The 16,904-nt window shown below is 42.4% G+C and overlaps 1 protein-coding gene and 1 long non-coding RNA gene across 3 annotated transcripts in view; one reads left to right on the top strand and one right to left on the bottom strand.

Annotated features, from left to right (window-relative positions):
- Positions 1–1,041: 1,041 nt before the first annotated feature.
- On the bottom strand, positions 1,042–6,190 carry LOC137208790 (uncharacterized). 2 transcript variants are annotated; one of them, XR_010935762.1, is made up of 3 exons: positions 5,976–6,190; positions 3,771–4,025; positions 1,042–2,169 (listed from the first exon to the last, which is right to left on the bottom strand). It is a non-coding gene; the product is annotated as an uncharacterized lncRNA (long non-coding RNA). The 2 variants fall into 2 exon arrangements; XR_010935763.1 differs by having other exon boundaries at positions 3,771–3,843.
- A 186-nt stretch (positions 6,191–6,376) lies between these two features.
- The window catches only part of CFAP58 (cilia and flagella associated protein 58), a 114,993-nt gene continuing 104,465 nt past the window's right edge, over positions 6,377–16,904 (top strand). Inside the window, exons 1-3 of the mRNA XM_067709473.1 lie at positions 6,377–6,574; positions 12,383–12,664; positions 14,712–14,860. Of these exons, the coding sequence (XP_067565574.1) occupies positions 6,566–6,574; positions 12,383–12,664; positions 14,712–14,860 (440 nt within the window). The 5' untranslated portion in view covers positions 6,377–6,565. The remainder of the gene's footprint in view (positions 6,575–12,382; positions 12,665–14,711; positions 14,861–16,904) is intronic.

The raw sequence follows: 16,904 nt of genomic DNA, 5'->3' as shown, positions 1-16,904 counted from the left end.
CTTATTTTGTCTTTGGGTTTTTTTTTTTTTGCGGGGTGGGCGTGGGGGGGATAAAGAGTGCAAACTTGCTGCTTAAACAAATACGGTGAATTTGTTAGGAGGATGCAAAATATCTGGCAGAACCCAAGAGAGCAGGTGTTACTGGACCCGCTCAGGGACTGCAACCAGGATGTGAAGAGGCATCAACAACCAAGGGAGCCCCTCCCCCAACCCTCCCTTCCTCTCTTGAGCCTGTGGATTCCCCTCCTTGTTCATTTATTCGACTCCCCCCAAATTCCTTCTAGAACCTCTCTGATCCATTAGAGGCATAGGTTTCTTTTAGGGCACAGTTGTTTTGCATTGCAGGCTGGAATTTCCATGTAAAGCCGCATGTCAGCGTTTCTGCTTTTCTGGAGTTTCACTTCACAGCCTCACTGGATGCTGTTGAAGAGGGGAGCACTGTGTACAGAAAATGCTGTTTTTATTACTGAGTCACAGCACATAGCTTATAAGTCCTAAGGAAGCTAAAAAAGAGGCACTTATATCCAGGTTTAAACCAGGAGCTTTGCATATGTATTACAGATCATGATCATATATTAAAGTTATCTGGCAGGACGAATGGGTGTGTCCTTGGCTCTCCCTGGTCCTTGAGTTTGTAGTTACTTCTCTGTCATTCTTCCAAAGGCTCCACCATTCACCCAGACCCTCATATCAACACGTGTCCACCGGTCCCTGATAGGGACCCCACCCTCCCTGTAGCAGGATTTTTGCATTCTTGCCTTGGTATCTGCCCAGTGCTGTTTCCCACACTTGAGATTCCTTCTCTTTTCTTCCATGTATCTAACTCATATATCATTTAAGGTCAAGTTCAAGACCCTCGTCTACCATGTACCTTTCCCTTCTAATACCATCCTTCACAGGTCTTCCTTATTTCAGAACTCGTTCAGTAGCCACTCACTTAATAGTTATGTACTGTAGAGGAGAGATGGCCGTTTGTATTAGTTTGCTGGGGCTGCCATAATAAAGAACCATAGACTGAGTAGCTTAAACAACAGACCTTTATTTGCTTACAGCTCTGGAGGCTGGACATCCCAGAGCAAGGTGTCGGAGGGTTTGGTTTCTCCTCTCCGCTTGGCTTGCAGATGGCCTTCTTCTCCCTGTGTCTTTCATCTGTGTGCCCACATCTCTGGTATCTCTTTGTGTGTCCAAATTTCCTTTTCTTATAAGAACAGGAGTCAGATTTGGATTAGGGCCAACACTAATGGCCTCATTTGTACTTACTTACCTCTTTAAAGGCCTTATTTCCAAATACAGTCACATTCTGAGGTACTGAGGGTTTGGGCTTCAACATAAGAATTTTAGGAGGACCCAGTTCAGCCTGTAACACCAGTGGAGACAGGGCTGAACTAGAGAAAAAGTGATCCTTGTTCTCTTGTTGTTTGGCAGCCTGGTAGAAAAGATGAAACTGAGCAGGATGCAACGGGGCCCTCCTGGGTACAAAAGCCTTTCCTGTCTCCTGTTTCTTATTTGTAGGAAAAAGGCTTCAGCCTCCTAGACCTTCCCTGAGTTCCAAAGGGCAGATTCAAACAGTTCCTAAGTAGGGGATGGAGGGAACGCAGAAACAAAGAAGAAACAATAATGTATATCCCAACAAAGGATGTACATACAATGTATCTCCGAGTTCTTCTATATGAACTAGGGCCTCCACCCAGGCGGAGGCTGGTAACTTCTGGCTGAACGTAAGCAGGAGGAACCCAGACTGGTTGGAACCTGAAGGCTGATGACTGAGATTCCAGGAACACCACCTTTGTTACCTCACCACCAACCAATCAGAAGATGGTCACACCCTGTAGCCCACACCCCAAATTTTGCCTATACTTTTCCTCCCTCCCCCCCCCCCCCCCCACGGCCCCATTCCGGCTTTTTGAGCATAAGCTGGCGGTTCTCTTTGCTGGACCCTTGCAATAAACCTTTCTCTACTCCAAACTCCGACGTTTCAGTTTGTTTGGCTTCACTGTGCATCGGGCACACAAACTTGGGTTCGACAACAAGGACAGATATGAAACCACCATTTCCGTGAATACATAATTAATTACCATGTGGGATGATCCAAGAAGCAGAATTCGTGGTACTTGAAAAGGTAGTCTGGTGTTGGGGGCAGGTCAGGAAGGTCCCCTGAGGAAGTGAGATCTGAAGGGTGGATGGATGGGAGTTAGTCAGGTGAAGAGGGAGGGTCGAGTATTCCAGACAGAGAGATCAGCCTTTGTGAATGCCAAGCAGCAGGGAAGAACATGACATATACAAGGAATTGAAAGAAGCCATTGTGGCAAGGAGTGAGTGGTGGGAGAAGGCACCAGAAAGCTAACGGGGCCCGATTACACAAGATACTATGTCTTAACATCCTCATTTCAGTGCTCAGGCATCCTGCCTCGGACTGTTTAAAATGTGTTTGTGTGTGGAGGAGGGGTGGCAAGTATCTTTTGCTTCTCTTTATGATCCTTTAGTGGGGAGAGCCTTTTGACTCTGATGCCAAAAGCTCAGCTCCTCTGTACCACCAGCGCAGAATCAAATCTTGGAGACAGAGTTTTGGGTGAAGTAGAAAAGGAGAGCTATATTACTTTGCCAGGCAAGGGGAGACACAGCGGGTTCCTGCCTCGAAAAACTATATGTCCCAACCCAGGAGGATTTGATGAGGAGTTTTATGACAATACTTCCCAAGGGTGGGGTTGCTGACAACATTAGGGTGTGTGCAGGGTCTCAGATGGTCGGGTCTCCTAATCTTGATGAGCGTTTTTGGTCCCTTTAATCTTGCCACAGGTGGTTTCCTGGCTGCTCCTCCCTTGATTAGCAACTGTTCAAATCTGCCCTTTGGAACACAGGGAAGGTCATGGAGGCTAGAGTCTTGCCTACTAGAAATGGGGGACAAAAAGGCCTCCATGCCCGGGAGCCCCACAGGGCCCCGATCGGTTTCAAATCCTTTATAGTCTCCACAGCGTGCAGGAGAGGGCTGGGCATATAGTAGGTGCTCAGTAAATAAATTAAGTGGGTGTAATGAGAAATGAGATAGAAGCACTCTTATTTGTCAAAATAGGGGCTGACCCAATCTGGAGAGTGTTTCTCCCAAAGGCTCTAGAAGGTGAGGACTTTTGGTAGTATGATGCCACCTAGTGCTCCTTTTTATTAGAACAACAAAGGGGAGCAGGGTGATGGGCAGTCTTCTTCCATAATCTAGGAAACTGGAAATGAAGCATTTTCTTGCATCAGTATAAACTAATTTGTCCAGGCGCCCATCGTCTCATTCACTCATCCAGCCTTGTTGATGTCCACATGCATCTCTTTCCTGTGAGTCGAACATGTCACGTTCCTTTCTACCTCCAATGGTTCCCTGATTTCCCATGTTCCGTCTTTCTGTCCCCACATCATAAGTAATACTCTCAGGAATCAGAGTCTAGATTCCCTGAGCCACCCGTAGTGCTTGCTGTCAAGAGGGCCTGTTGTAAATAATACTATCACATCATGTTAGAATTAATTGTAGATTTTCCTTTCTCTCTTTTCCCCAAAGCCAGATTGTGAATGCAAAGGGGAGTGACTGTGCTTTAGTCACCTTTGTGGTTCCTGTGGCCAACCTTGTGCCTGCTAAAGTGTTTTCCGGACTGAACTGCTGTCACCCTGGCAGTCATCCACTTGTGAAACGTCCCTTAGGAAATGGGGAGACACATAGCCCCACAATTGACACCAGGAGAAGATATGCGTGGCCAGGGCCCTCTAGGTCTTTCTTTATGGCCACGTACCTTCAGGAGTGTTATGGAGTCTCTCTGGATCATGGTGGTCCCACAAGCTGGTCCCGGTGTATAATCAAATTTTCTGTAAACACACAGAGCAGCCTGAGTCGTGTTTCCTGCTCCATCTTCGCCTCGTTTCTATTAGCTTGGCTTAAAGTTTGGTTCAACCTGCTTCTCCAGCTTCATCTGCCATCTCTTTCACCATTTTCCTGCACATTATGCCTCAGTCATATTTTTATTCTGTTTGTCCCAGATATACATTCTCTGTTCATGAATGAGATATTGTACAAATGTTAATTTTCCCCAAATTAATTCATAAATGCAATGAAGTTCCAATTAATATTTCTCATGAGGAACCTGGAAAACATCCTGAAAATTATATGGGATAATAAAGATTTATGAAGAGCCAATGCAATTTTGACAGCGCAGGGATGAGAGTTCTGCCCTTTAACCATGATGACTGGCTACAAAACCATAGTAATAAAACCCTGTGGAACTGGCACAGGACTAAACCAGAGAGCTCGCAACAGATCCATTTATATTTGGGAACAGAGATGTTGAAAAATGGGCTCACTCCATTGAGAAAAATAAAATTGGATCCTTATTTCACACCACATACAAAGGTGAACTCCAGAAGGATTACAGAACCAAATGTGAAAATGTACAATTATTAAGCTAACAGAAGAAAATGATAGAGAATACCTTTATGACCTTGGGGTTGAGAGGAACTTAATAAATTATACTAAAAAAGCATAAAAAGATGAAGGGCTATAAAATTAAAGATTATCGTTCTACAAAGGACATCACAAGCAACGTGTCCAGTCTTTGAAAGCAGATTAATATCTAGACTTTACAAAGACCTTTTGCAAACCAAACAGAAAAAGACAATAGAGAAATAGACAAAGGCTATAAATAGACAATTCACAGAAGGGGACCCCAAGTGTCTTATGAATGTATGAAGAAATGCTCAATTTCACTCATAGTCAGAGAAATGCAAATTAAAACAAAAATGTGTCGACAGGACTTCCATGATACCGACAGAAATTTAAAAATTGGCTAATCAGATGAGTCAGTATTTGTAGGGCACTAAGAACAGTATCTGGCACTTAGTAAACACTACCTGACTGTTTATGAATACATAAACTACCACATGCTGGCAAGGATGGGAGCTGGGGACAGAAACCCTTATACTATATGCTGGAGCATGGTGTAGTGCAGCAGTTCTGGTGTGCCATCTGGCAGTACTTGGTGAAGTCAAGTACCCAGGGCTTCCACCAGGCTACTAGGTAACTTTATACCATGGGAAAATACCGTCCACCACAGTGTGAATTTGAAGAATGCATACCCTCTGGATGGTCACAGCCTGTAGGTTCATGGCTTGACTAAGGGACAAAGCTTTTGTGGGAACGAAAGGACATGTCTTCCTCCAGCAGGGCACATGACGTGGGCAAGGGGGTAGGGTCTGTTTTTCTGCCCCCACTGGCCCTCTGGCTGGATGTCATTGTGCAGGACAAGTTGAATTTGATGGCCCTGTGCATCCCCTATGGTTTTAACAATTTCACTCATAGGCATATATTTCAGAGGAGTTTGTACACAGGCCCATGAAGGACCACTGCCAAGGATGACCATGGCTGCATTGTTTGTGGTATTGGAGAGGTGGAGTCAGCCTTGGTATCCAGCACTTGGAGGCTGGAAATAAAAGGTGTGGATGTTCCACACGGAAAGCTATGCAGCAATAATTAGCTGGGATTACTGGGATTACAACTGAAACAGGGGTAGAGCCTTAAAAAGAATGTTGAGTGAAAACAGTAGAAAACAAGATGATCCCTGAAGTCCAATACCATTATTACAATTTTAAAAAATGCATTTATGGAAAACGCTATATATTTTTCAAAAATATATATCCAAGCACAGTAGCATGAATTCCTATGGGGGCTGAGGATGAAGCATGGGAGTAGGGGTGAGGAAAATGAGAAAAAAGAATACCAGAGAGGCATCTTTAAAGAGTTTAATTACTCCAACTCTGCACCTGAAGTCTAAATGGGGTGGAGGAGGAGGGAGAGGGAGGAGGCAAGGGAGGAGAAAGGGTCTTTAGACATGACCCCCAGATACAGGCAGATTTTCACGATGTGGCTCCACATACGACCTCTGCACCCTATTTCCCTCACCACTAGTGGCTGAACCCTTTGGGGGCAGGGTCTGTGTTTTCTCTACCTTAGTTTTCCTCGTGTCCTGCACACAGTAGCTGCGTCGTAAGGGTTGGAATTGACTCGAACTGGGATTATTTCCTCTTCCCGTGGCCGAGTCACTTTGTGACAGAGGGCAGAGGGAGGCTGCCAGTCTTTCCTTCATCCAGAACCCTCTGATCCACATCTCCTTCTAAGCGTCAGTCCTTGGTACTCCGTTATCTGCTTCCGGGTCGTGCCCTGCCTCTCCTTTCTCGGGTGTTTCTAACTTCTGCGAACACCCTGGGACTCCTCCCAGCGGCCCAGAGGCACCGCCCCTCATCTCCCTGGCCCCACCCTTTACGGGATATTTGCGTGCGACTCTGAGGAACACCGCCCCGGCGCCGGCCTCGGAGGCTCCACCCCTTTCGAACATTCGCTAGGGCCTCCAGAGGGCATGGCGGTTGCTCGGAGACCGGAGGACGCGCCGAGCGGCGGGTTTCCGCCCCCTGCAGGAGATAGAAATAACGTGGCGCCGTTTTAGACGCTGGGGGTGGTGCATAGCCCCTTCCTCAGACTCCGACCCAGCTTGCGCGACCTCCACAGCGGCTTCTGAGGCGACCCGCAGAGCGCGTCAGGATGGCCGAGGTCAGAAGTCAGCGTCCCTCTTTCTGTCGCGTCTCGTTCGACCCCTCCCCGTCGTCTCACTTCTACTATCCCTTGTCACATCCAATGATTCCGAATATTCCCCCAGTCAACGTCCTGTCCCCAGCCGCAGCCTCATCCCCCTCCCCCTTTCCTGTTGGCTCTGGCTCCGTTATCTCTTGCCCCTCCTTCCATTGGGTGGAAACTGCCCCCTGCACACACACACCACTCTTAAACTGGCGCGGTGCTAAGTGCCGTAGGAAATTCATAAGTTTCCACACTCACACATGACAGGCCCCCACCCCTAGATTTTGAGCCATAAGGTGATACCACAAGAGAGATACACACAGAAATATTGATGTCTAGCTGACTGGGAGGACCTGAAGAAGGCTTCATAAATACCCAGTGTCACTCCTGTTCACTGACCCCTGACCACCTGTCATGCCACGATTCCCTATCATCTGATCGCCTGCTATGACACATCTTCATGAAGCTTTTCAGCCCATCGCCACTGCCCTGTGTTGTCACTGACCACTCTTTTACTATCTTAAGCCTTGCATTCACTTCCCCACTTTGTAGCACACCCCAACTTGAGTCTCACTGATGAGAGGTTATTTCTGCAACCCTTTAGTGACCCCTTGCCTGTCCATTAGCACCCTCATTTACAACCTGGACAACCTCAGGCCCCTGTCATCACTTGCCAGTCACGGTCCTCCTCCATTATGGCCCTAATGCAAATCCTTCATCACCCCATCAGAGTCCTTCCCCATATTATCTTTCACATGGTCAGTCCCAGCCAGGATCAGCTACACAGTTTGTGGGGCTCAAGGAAAGATGAAAATGCAGAGCCTCTTGTTAAAAAAATTATTAAGAATTTCAGCAGAGCATTAAACCAAGGCTAGGGCACTTCTGAGCAAGGAGCCCCGTGCAACTGAATAGTTCACACACCCATGAAGCCAGCCCTGGTGCCAGCTTCTCTCACCACCATCATGCCCCCACCCCTGTTCCAGTTCCTTCTCTGGTCTCCTGTACACCATTCACATCCCCTCATCATTCCATCTCCTCCACATCTAGTCCCCCCCTTGCAAACTCCATCTTCCTGTGGTCAACCACTCTCTCCTTATCATACAGTCCCTCTCATACTCTCCATCTTCCTCCCTCCCCAGGCTCCATCACTGGCATCTCTCTCTTGCGTCCATCCTGCAGCCACACTTCTTATTTACGGTGCCCACACTCATTCATGTCTCTTTTCTTCCCATTTCCTCCTCCTGTTCCTTCTAGTTCTCCTTGAATTTTTCCGTTGTTTCCTTTTGAGTATTTTCTCCTTTTCTCCCCCACTAGTCATCTTTGTGTATTTCATTCTTCTTCATTTACCCTATGTAAGCCCCAGATACAAATACTATAAACTAGTTATTTCCCAGTCTCTCTTCCCTTTCACAATCTCCTGTCATTCCTTCATTTCTTTTATTTTTATTTTCAATTGACCTCAGCCAAGTTTTCCTCACTTCTGCTTTCATAAGTTGGCGTTTCCACTTTGGTCTCATTTTTCACTGCAGCTCTCTTTTCCTTTTTCCTTTTCCTTCCCTTCACTAATTGGTACTCCCAGCACCTAGAACATTGCCTGGCTAATCGTAAACACTCAGTAGATAGGTATCGTATGAAGGAGCATCACAGTTCCTTTCTGATCAATTCATGTTGAAATCATGCTTCTGAATTAGATAGCATTATATGCTGTAACAGTGTAGATACCAACTGGTTATTGGTCACAGCTAAGAGATTATTTTTGCTTTGCTTTTAATAGCAGTATATTTTAAAATGGCAACATAAACAAATCTCTTCTGTTCATAAAAGTTTCTTTCAAACTTTTCTTTCTTTGATATTTTTCCATTCCTGTGCTAAGTGCCAAGTGTACAGGGAAAACCTTTCCTGTGAACAAATCATTAGGCTAGTGATCAAGTGTTGACATTAATACCGTTTACAGGGATGGAACCTAGAACATTGCTGTGATAAATGTTTGTGTGTGTTTATGTTTAGCATCAACAAGGGGAAAGTACAGAGCAGTAGCACCATTCCTTAATATTTTTCCTCCTTTGTGGAATCGCTGTATCGTGATCTTTGCGATAATCTGCTTTTTAGTCAGGAAGAAAACCTGTGTTGAGTTTAACGTTAGTACTAATGCTGTTATACAAAATGTTATATAGATATGCTTGTGACTCCACATCTGTTTTAAGATGTGGACTCTGTTTTGTTTGCATATCATATTTAGAAGTGTAATCAAGAGTACAAGTGTTTTATTTTTTTAATAAATTTATTGTATTTATTTATTTTGGCTGCATTGGGTCTTCGTTGCTGCACGCGGGCTTTCTCTAGTTGTGGCGAGCGCGAGCTACTCTTCCTTGCGGTCCACGGGCTTCTTATTGCCATGGCTTCTCTTGTTGCAGAGCATGGGCTCTAGCCACATAGGCTTCAGTAGCTGCAGCACGTGGGCTCAGTAGTTGTGGCTCTTGGGCTCTAGAGCGCAGGCTCAGTAGTTGTGGTACACGGGCTCAGTTGCTCTGCGGCATGTGGGATCTTCCCGGACCAGGGATTGAACCTGTGTCCCCTGCATTGGCAGGCAGATTCTTAAGCTCAGTGCCACCAGGGAAGCCCCAGTACAAGTGTTTTTGAAAAGCAAGAATATGTAGACTTTCTCCATGTTGGGCAAGGCAGGCTTGACAAAGCAGAAGGTAAACTAGACTACTTACCCAAAATCTTCAGGGTGAGTTTGAATTTTACTTTATTATTGGGATTAGAGATTGTCTCAGTTAATTTCTTTGATTAGCAGTAGAGGTTTTGTTTGCTTTTTGTTTTTGTTTTAATTAATTTTTATTGGAGTATAGTTGATTTACAATGTTGTGTTAGTTTTGGGTGTACAGCAAAGTGAGTCGTTATACATATACACAGATCCACTCTTTTTAGTTTCTTTTCCATTATAGGTCACTACAGAGCATTGAGTAGAGTTTCCTGTGCTCTACAGTAGGTCCTTATTAGTTCTCTATTTTATATATAGTAGTGTGTATATGTCAATCCCAACCTCCCAATTTATCCCTCCTCACCCTCTTTACCCCCCTGGTAACCATAAGTTTGTTTTCTACATCTGTGACTCTATTTCTGTTTTGTAAATAGGTTCATTTGTACCATTTTTTTAGATTCCACATGTAAGTGCTATCATATGCTATTTGTCTTTCTCTGTCTGACTTAACTCAATATGATAATCTCCAGGTACCTCCATGTTGTTGCAAATGCCATTATTTCATTCTTTTTTATGGCTGAGTAGTATTCCATTGTATATATGTACCACATCTTGTTTATCCATTCCTCTGTTCATGGACATTTAGGTTGTGGAAGCATGTCCTGGCTGTTGTAATTGGTGCTGCAGTGAACACTGGGGTGCATGTATCTTTTCAAATTCTGGTTTTCTTCAGATATATGCCCAGGAGTGGAATTGCTGGATCATATGGTAGCTCTATTTTTAGTTTTTTTAAGAAACCTCCATACTGTTCCCCATAGTGGCTGTATCAATTTACATTCCCACCAACAGTGTTAGCAATAGAGTTTTTATGTTAAAGTCCTTTTTAGTGTAGAATATCAAAGCATAATGTTGCAAACAAAAATAAGACCTTTCAAACCTTATCAGTTCTTTGCTCAAAAGGCTAAGTGATTACCTGTGGCTTCCAGAATAATTCTCTCTGTATTCCCTAGAATGCCATTCGAGGCCTCCAGTCTGTCCCTAACTCCCTGTCTAGTCTCCTTCCTTCTCCCTGTCATATTTCTTGTACTTTAAGCTAACTTGAGCTTCTTAATCAATCTCAAATCCTAGATACCTGCTTGTCCCTGAGCCTTTGATGAAGTTTTGCCATGGGACAGGAATGCCCTTTCTCTTTACATCTACCTGTGAAAACTCCAGTCTCCCTTTTGTGCCTTCTTAAATGCCACTTCCTTTATGAAATTTGCTTTAATTCTTGCTGCTGGGAGTAATTCCGTCTTCCTATAGGTTCTTGTAGAACTCTGAATCCATTTTATGGCAGGTATCAAATTCTATACTTCCATTTTCTGCCCACATACCGCATCAGCTCTTCATGTATATATTTCCTATAGGAAGGCCGTGTAGTCCTTACTTTGATATCTCCTCCAGCCTCCATCATTCTAACTTACATACAGCAGATGTTCAATCAATATTTTCTGAGTAAATATATTAACCATACTCATTCATTTTTAAATTATTATTGTGATGTATGTAGTTTGAAGTAGGGCATCTGTAACATAGTGCCACAAACTGGATGGCTTAACAGCAGAAATTTATTATTTCATAGTTCTGGAGGCCACGAAGTCTGAAATCAAGGTGTCCACAGAGCCATGCTCTGAGACTGAGTAAAATGTTTCCTTGCTTCTTCCTAGCTTTTGGTGGTAGCCCGCAACCCTTAGCTTTCCTTGGCTTGCAGCTATACCAGCCTAATGTCTCCCTTCACTGGTCACATGGAGTTCTCGTGTGGGGGGTAGGGTGTGTCTGTATCCAAATGCCACACCCTTTTTTTTTTTTACACCCTTTCTTAATTGAGTTATAATTGACATGTAACATTGTATTAGTTTTAGGTGTACGACGTAATGATTTGATATATGTATACATTTCTCTTTCTCTTTTTCTTTTTTTTTGGCTGCGCAGCATGTGGGATCTTAATTCCCTGACCAGGGATTGAACCTGTGCCCCCTGCATTGGGAGCTTGGAGTCTTAACCACTGGACCGCCAGGAGAGTTACATATATGTGTACATTTCGAAGTGATTACCACAATAAGTTTAGTTAACATCCATCACACCACATAGTTACAAATTTTCCCCCTTTTTATAAAGACACCAGTCACATGGTATTAGGACCCACCCTACTCCAGTATGACCTTAACTTAACTAATTGTATATGTAGTGACTCTATTTCCAAATAAGGTCACATTCACAGTTACTGGGGGTTAGGACTTCAACATATCTTTCTAGGTGACACAGTTCAACCATAACACTAGGGAAATAAGAATTCATATATAACCATATAGTCCTGGGTTATCATCTAAGTCATAGTCAGACTTGCTTGAATTACATCTGTATGTTTGGGCTTACATTTTAAATAATTTGCTGCCCAGCTAATCATGGAAAGCAAATGTGAAGGCCCATGACCATTGCCCAGGGGACATTTCAAAATTCCTGTGGAGATGACCTAGGCTAATTTTTTAAGGGGTAAAAATGATGGGATATTTTTAAAGAGAATATTCCATGTTCTGGATGGGTTCCACTGTAAGTGTGGTTTCATGGTATCTATATTATGTCTGACCTCAACATACCGTGGCTTCCATCTGCAGTCCTGGGGGCAGTAAGAAGCAGGCTTGGAATAATCATAATAGCTCTCGAAATTTATTGAGTACCTGCTGTTTGCCGGGCACTTGGCTAAGTGTTTAACATGAATTATCCCATTTAATCTAATCCTTAACACTATGTGGTAGAAAATATTACTGTCCCAGTGCTACGTATACATATATACAGGTATCGGGATGAACAAGGAGCCTTCCCATCATATAGCTTTAAATCGTCTGCTTGTCAGTGGCTTTTATTTTGCTTGTACGAAGGTCTTTTATTCACGAATAATAAGTCAGTCCTGAATAGTGATGGGGTAAATATTTCAATCTTTGCTTGTATGGAGGTCTTTTATTCACGAATAATAAGTCATTCCTGAATAGTGATGGGGTAAATATTTCAATCTTCATTCCCGTCTTTGCCCTTTTGAACAGGAAAAGAGTGAAAAACTAGTGCTGGAGGAAACTGCGTATGAAGAAATAGAAAGGGATTTTCAGGAGGTTCTCAGCGAACTTACAGGGGACAAAAGTTTGGAGAGATTTAGGGTTGAATATGAGAAGCTTCATGCTGTCATGAAAAAGTCTTATGACAATGAAAAGCGTTTGATGGCCAAGTGCAGAGAGCTGAATGCGGAGATCGTGGTTAATTCCGCGAAGGTCGCCACTGCCCTGAAGCTCTCTCAGGATGATCAGATCACCATCACATCCCTGAAGAAGGTCAGTGATCTTCTAGAAATGGAACCAATGGCGAGCTTTCATAAATGCATCCTGTACTTAAAACATCATCCTTTCATTATACTGGCAGCTCTAGGCTGGTAGTAAAAGAGTTATTAAGTAAAAATTTACATGATTTATATATTCATTAAGCCTAGGGAATAATGTTAATTTTCAAAGAACTTAATTAGCTTGAGTGAATTTCACAATGCAGAAAATAAGGTAGAACCTTACTGGCTTGGTTTCTAAGAAATACTGTGTTCACAAAAACAATTGGCCATAAGTAAGTATAGTATTAGGAATATCAGTATGTCTTGTTTGACCCAAGATAAGTAATTAAATATCTTATGATGATAGCTTGTAAAAGATCTTTTCATGTTTCTACGTTTTCCAGTGTTTTAGGAGAGGTTACCTTGAGAATTTCCAGATGGTAGTTTTCATGATCTTTCCTCTTATCGCCCCTTTGCTTCTGCCTTGATCGTCCCATTTCCTCATAATGCGAGAACAGGGATTCAGTCTGGGAGGGATATTGAGGAAGTATGGCTTTTATTTACACTTTATTTTTTCATCCTCAAGTGTGTTGCATTATTTTGAAGGTAAAACACAAATGTTCCTTGTAGATTGCAGGGTGTTAAGAGGTTAAGATATTTTAATTTATAATTGAAACCCTAGTGCTGAGAAATAATTCGCAGTTTTTTTTAGATAATTCCCTTGATATCATGCAATTAAACATACCCCAATTCTAATGAAGTTCCAAGACTAGTGCAAAATGTAACTTACCTGTTTTCTTAGGAACCACTATTTTAGTGTCTTTTTCTCTCTATTGTTATTTTCTTCTTCTCCTTGCAAAATACCAATATAAGAAGGCTTTAAATCATGTTATGATGAGAAAAGACCCCACTTTTTATTGTAAATTAAAAAACTGGAAATGGAAGTCATGAATAGATTAAAATATAATTGGTGAATTTGCTTTGGACAAGATTTCATATAATCATATTTCATTTAAATATCCTTCATTTGTTTTGCCAAAAATGGTACATATGGTTGCTACAGAAAAACATACCCCTTAAACTGACATTTTGTTTTGAATCACTAAATTATGTGCTGCAGTTACCCAAGAATCATCTCTCTCTCTCTCTAATGTAATAGCATGAATTTATTTAATTAAATAATTTCTTCCACTCATTTTATTCCTTGTCAACATAAAATAATATTTTCACCTTAAGCATATAGATTCTTACCTGTATAAAAGGACTCACATTGCACTTGATGAAAATTTGCAAGAAAATTAAGTGGGAGGGCAAAACTCAAGGCTGTTGCAACATTTACTGTCCTTTGTCCGTGTACTCGAATGGCTGTAATTCACTTTTAAGTATTTCTGTTAATATTCCACTTTGTATTCAGAATAGTTTTGTTTTTCCCCTATAAGCATTTGATGAGAAGGCCTGGGCTTGGGTTTCTGGAAATGGGAATTATCAAGGCTGTTGTATACAATTAGGTGACAGCCAAGACCTCATTTCTATGGATGGCTCTAAAGTTCACCTTGCCATCCAGGAGCTCACTTGGGGCCTGAGGGCAAAATATATTTTTAATATGGAACCTGTCAAGAGCTTCAAATTTAGGACTTGGATCCAAGACCATTCCTTATGTGATAAAGCTTTTTTTTTTTTCCTATAAAATATCTGGACTTGGAAAGCACATAAGCTTTCATTTTCAATTTTGTAAACCTATCTTAACATCTTTACTAGAAATAATACCATTAGTTATAGCAGCCTCTGTAGTATGTAGCAGCCCTGTGGCCACATTTACCTACACAAGAGAAAATATCCTTTGCCAGTATCCCCTTTAAAACTGCTTTTCAGTATTGACTAACTCATGTTGAACAATGCAGTAAATCAATATACATTTAATACATAGTGTATAACATGTAATCTTCTTTCCCCATAAATAGCTTCTATAATGTAGTTGTTTTATTATTCTATTTATTCAATTTAGCTTGCATCTGGAACCTAGTTTGGTTTTTCTCACTGATATCCCATGACCCACCTAGGAAATTGAAAAGGCTTGGAAGATGGTGGACTCAGCCTATGACAAAGAGCAGAAGGCAAAGGAGACGATTCTTGCCCTGAAAGAGGAAATAGTGAACCTAAGCAAACTAGTCGAGCAAGGGTCTGGACTCTCCATGGACCAGGATAGCAAGTAGGTCATAGCCGTCTTGATTCATGTTGAACTTGCTTTTGCAGAGGCCTCCTTCTTCAACAGACAGCCTGGGACTTGCCGGTACCATCCTGAATGTTCTTTGTGAATACAAGACTCTACTTTGTTGGGTTCCCAGAGACAGCTTTCTATCTATTGCCATTTTTTTCTTTTTAATACTCCCTTTCTCCATGCCCAAGAGCTTCTAATTCATGGTTATATCAAACTTCTGGCTCTATAAAATCAGTGCTACAGTTTTAAAATGAGTAAAGATTTTAACTTTATTTCTCTCAAACTTGTGTGGAATGGCTGACTTTCTACCCAGATTCCCAGCCCCTCCCATACACCCCCTGCCCCATGATTAGCCATATCACTGTCCTTCCTACCACCTCAGATTCTAGGCCAGAAAACAGTTGCTCTTCACACTTGTTACTCCTTCATCCCTTAACGTTTCGTCTTGTTGACTCAGTCTTCTAAACATCACTTCATTCTTCCCCTCCTCCTATCAGCAGCGGCTCCCCTGTTCTCTGCTGGATTTGGCAGTAGACTCCTAACTGTTCTCCCTGCCTTTGAGGAGACATCTCCCCTCTTTACCATCTTCCATACCAGACTTATTCTTCTAAAACATGTAGCTACATGCTTCCATCTCCAGCATATACACCTTCGACAGCTACCCGTTTCCTAAGGATAAAGCCCAAAGTCTTGAACGTGTCTTGCAGAGCCCTTTGTAGATCTGCCCCAGTCAGCCTTGCTAGACTCACGCCCAGCAGCACCATGCTTGCTCATGCCTCCATGTCTTTGGACATACTGTTTTCTATGCCAGGGATCCTTTTTCTTCCCTCTCCACCCAGTAAACAACTATTCATCCTTCAAGACCTATCTTAAACACCATCTTAACTTTATCACCGTCAGCATCTCTGTTCCAAACTCCTCCCAAGCCTCAGACCCAGTGACCAGGCAGAAGAGTCATTGTGTTCCCTGTTTCCATAGGACCCAACATCTCCCTCAAGTATGGCACTGATCACATGGTACTGAAATTATTTGAGCTTCTCTGCCCATTAAGCTGTAAACTCCTTGAGGGAAGACATCTATCTTTACCTTTCCTCCAGGAATCTAGCACTCTGTAGGGCATGCAAAACCTTGCATAAATTAATGAGCCAGGAATGAGCATACACTTCCTTAGGCATCCTTAACTAAATCTACCTGCTGTCTAGATTTCTTGTACTTTCTAGATACGTTTATCAAATGTTGAATAGGTAAAATAAACAGTAGATGTGGTGTTCATAATAATGGACTCTATTTTCTTATTAAAAGAAGTCATGCACAATCAGAGCAACTATTGAAGAACAACTGTTGAAGAGCATCATGAGGGAACTGATTTGGTTAGGAGGAGTTTTAATGAAAATCAGAACATGAGGAGGAGAACTGATGAAACAATCCAACTCAGAATTTTATCTTCAGCAGTGCGCTTAGGTGTAGCTGTCTGTCTTTACAGTAACCTTAGAATTTAAGGTCTTGTTTATGGAGAAGAGTTTGCGGTTTTGAAGGTTATTAATTAAACAATTACATCAAAAGTGTTGGTCGATACATATTATCGAATTACTGTGTTTCCAACAGTCATTTGATGTCTGTCAGCTGCAAGTGTCTCAAATGCAAGTTCTCTGCTTTCTCAGCTCTAAAGTAGCTGCCTTGCTCTAGATGAATTCTGCTGCACAGGTCTTATCAGACATAGTTTTTCTACTTTCAGAATGAATACTACAGGGGTGTGGAAAGCAAGGAGTAGAAATCAGCCCCCCCAACTCTTCCACCCTAAATTTCACTCCTCAGAGATAACCAGTTATCAATTTGATGCCTATTTTTCTGGACTTCTATAAAAATGCCTATAGTACACACACACACACACACACACACACACACACACACACACACACACACACACACATACACACACACAGACTGTAATTGCTTAAAAATAAGAAAAGGGGTCATATTATGCATATTATTATTGGAACATCCTCTTTTTCAGTTAAAAACTCAGAAACAGGGC

Source organism: Pseudorca crassidens, chromosome 16, assembly GCF_039906515.1.
Source record: "Pseudorca crassidens isolate mPseCra1 chromosome 16, mPseCra1.hap1, whole genome shotgun sequence".
In the NCBI taxonomy this organism is placed as follows: domain Eukaryota; kingdom Metazoa; phylum Chordata; class Mammalia; order Artiodactyla; family Delphinidae; genus Pseudorca; species Pseudorca crassidens.
This window is presented reverse-complemented; position numbering and strand designations above follow the sequence as displayed.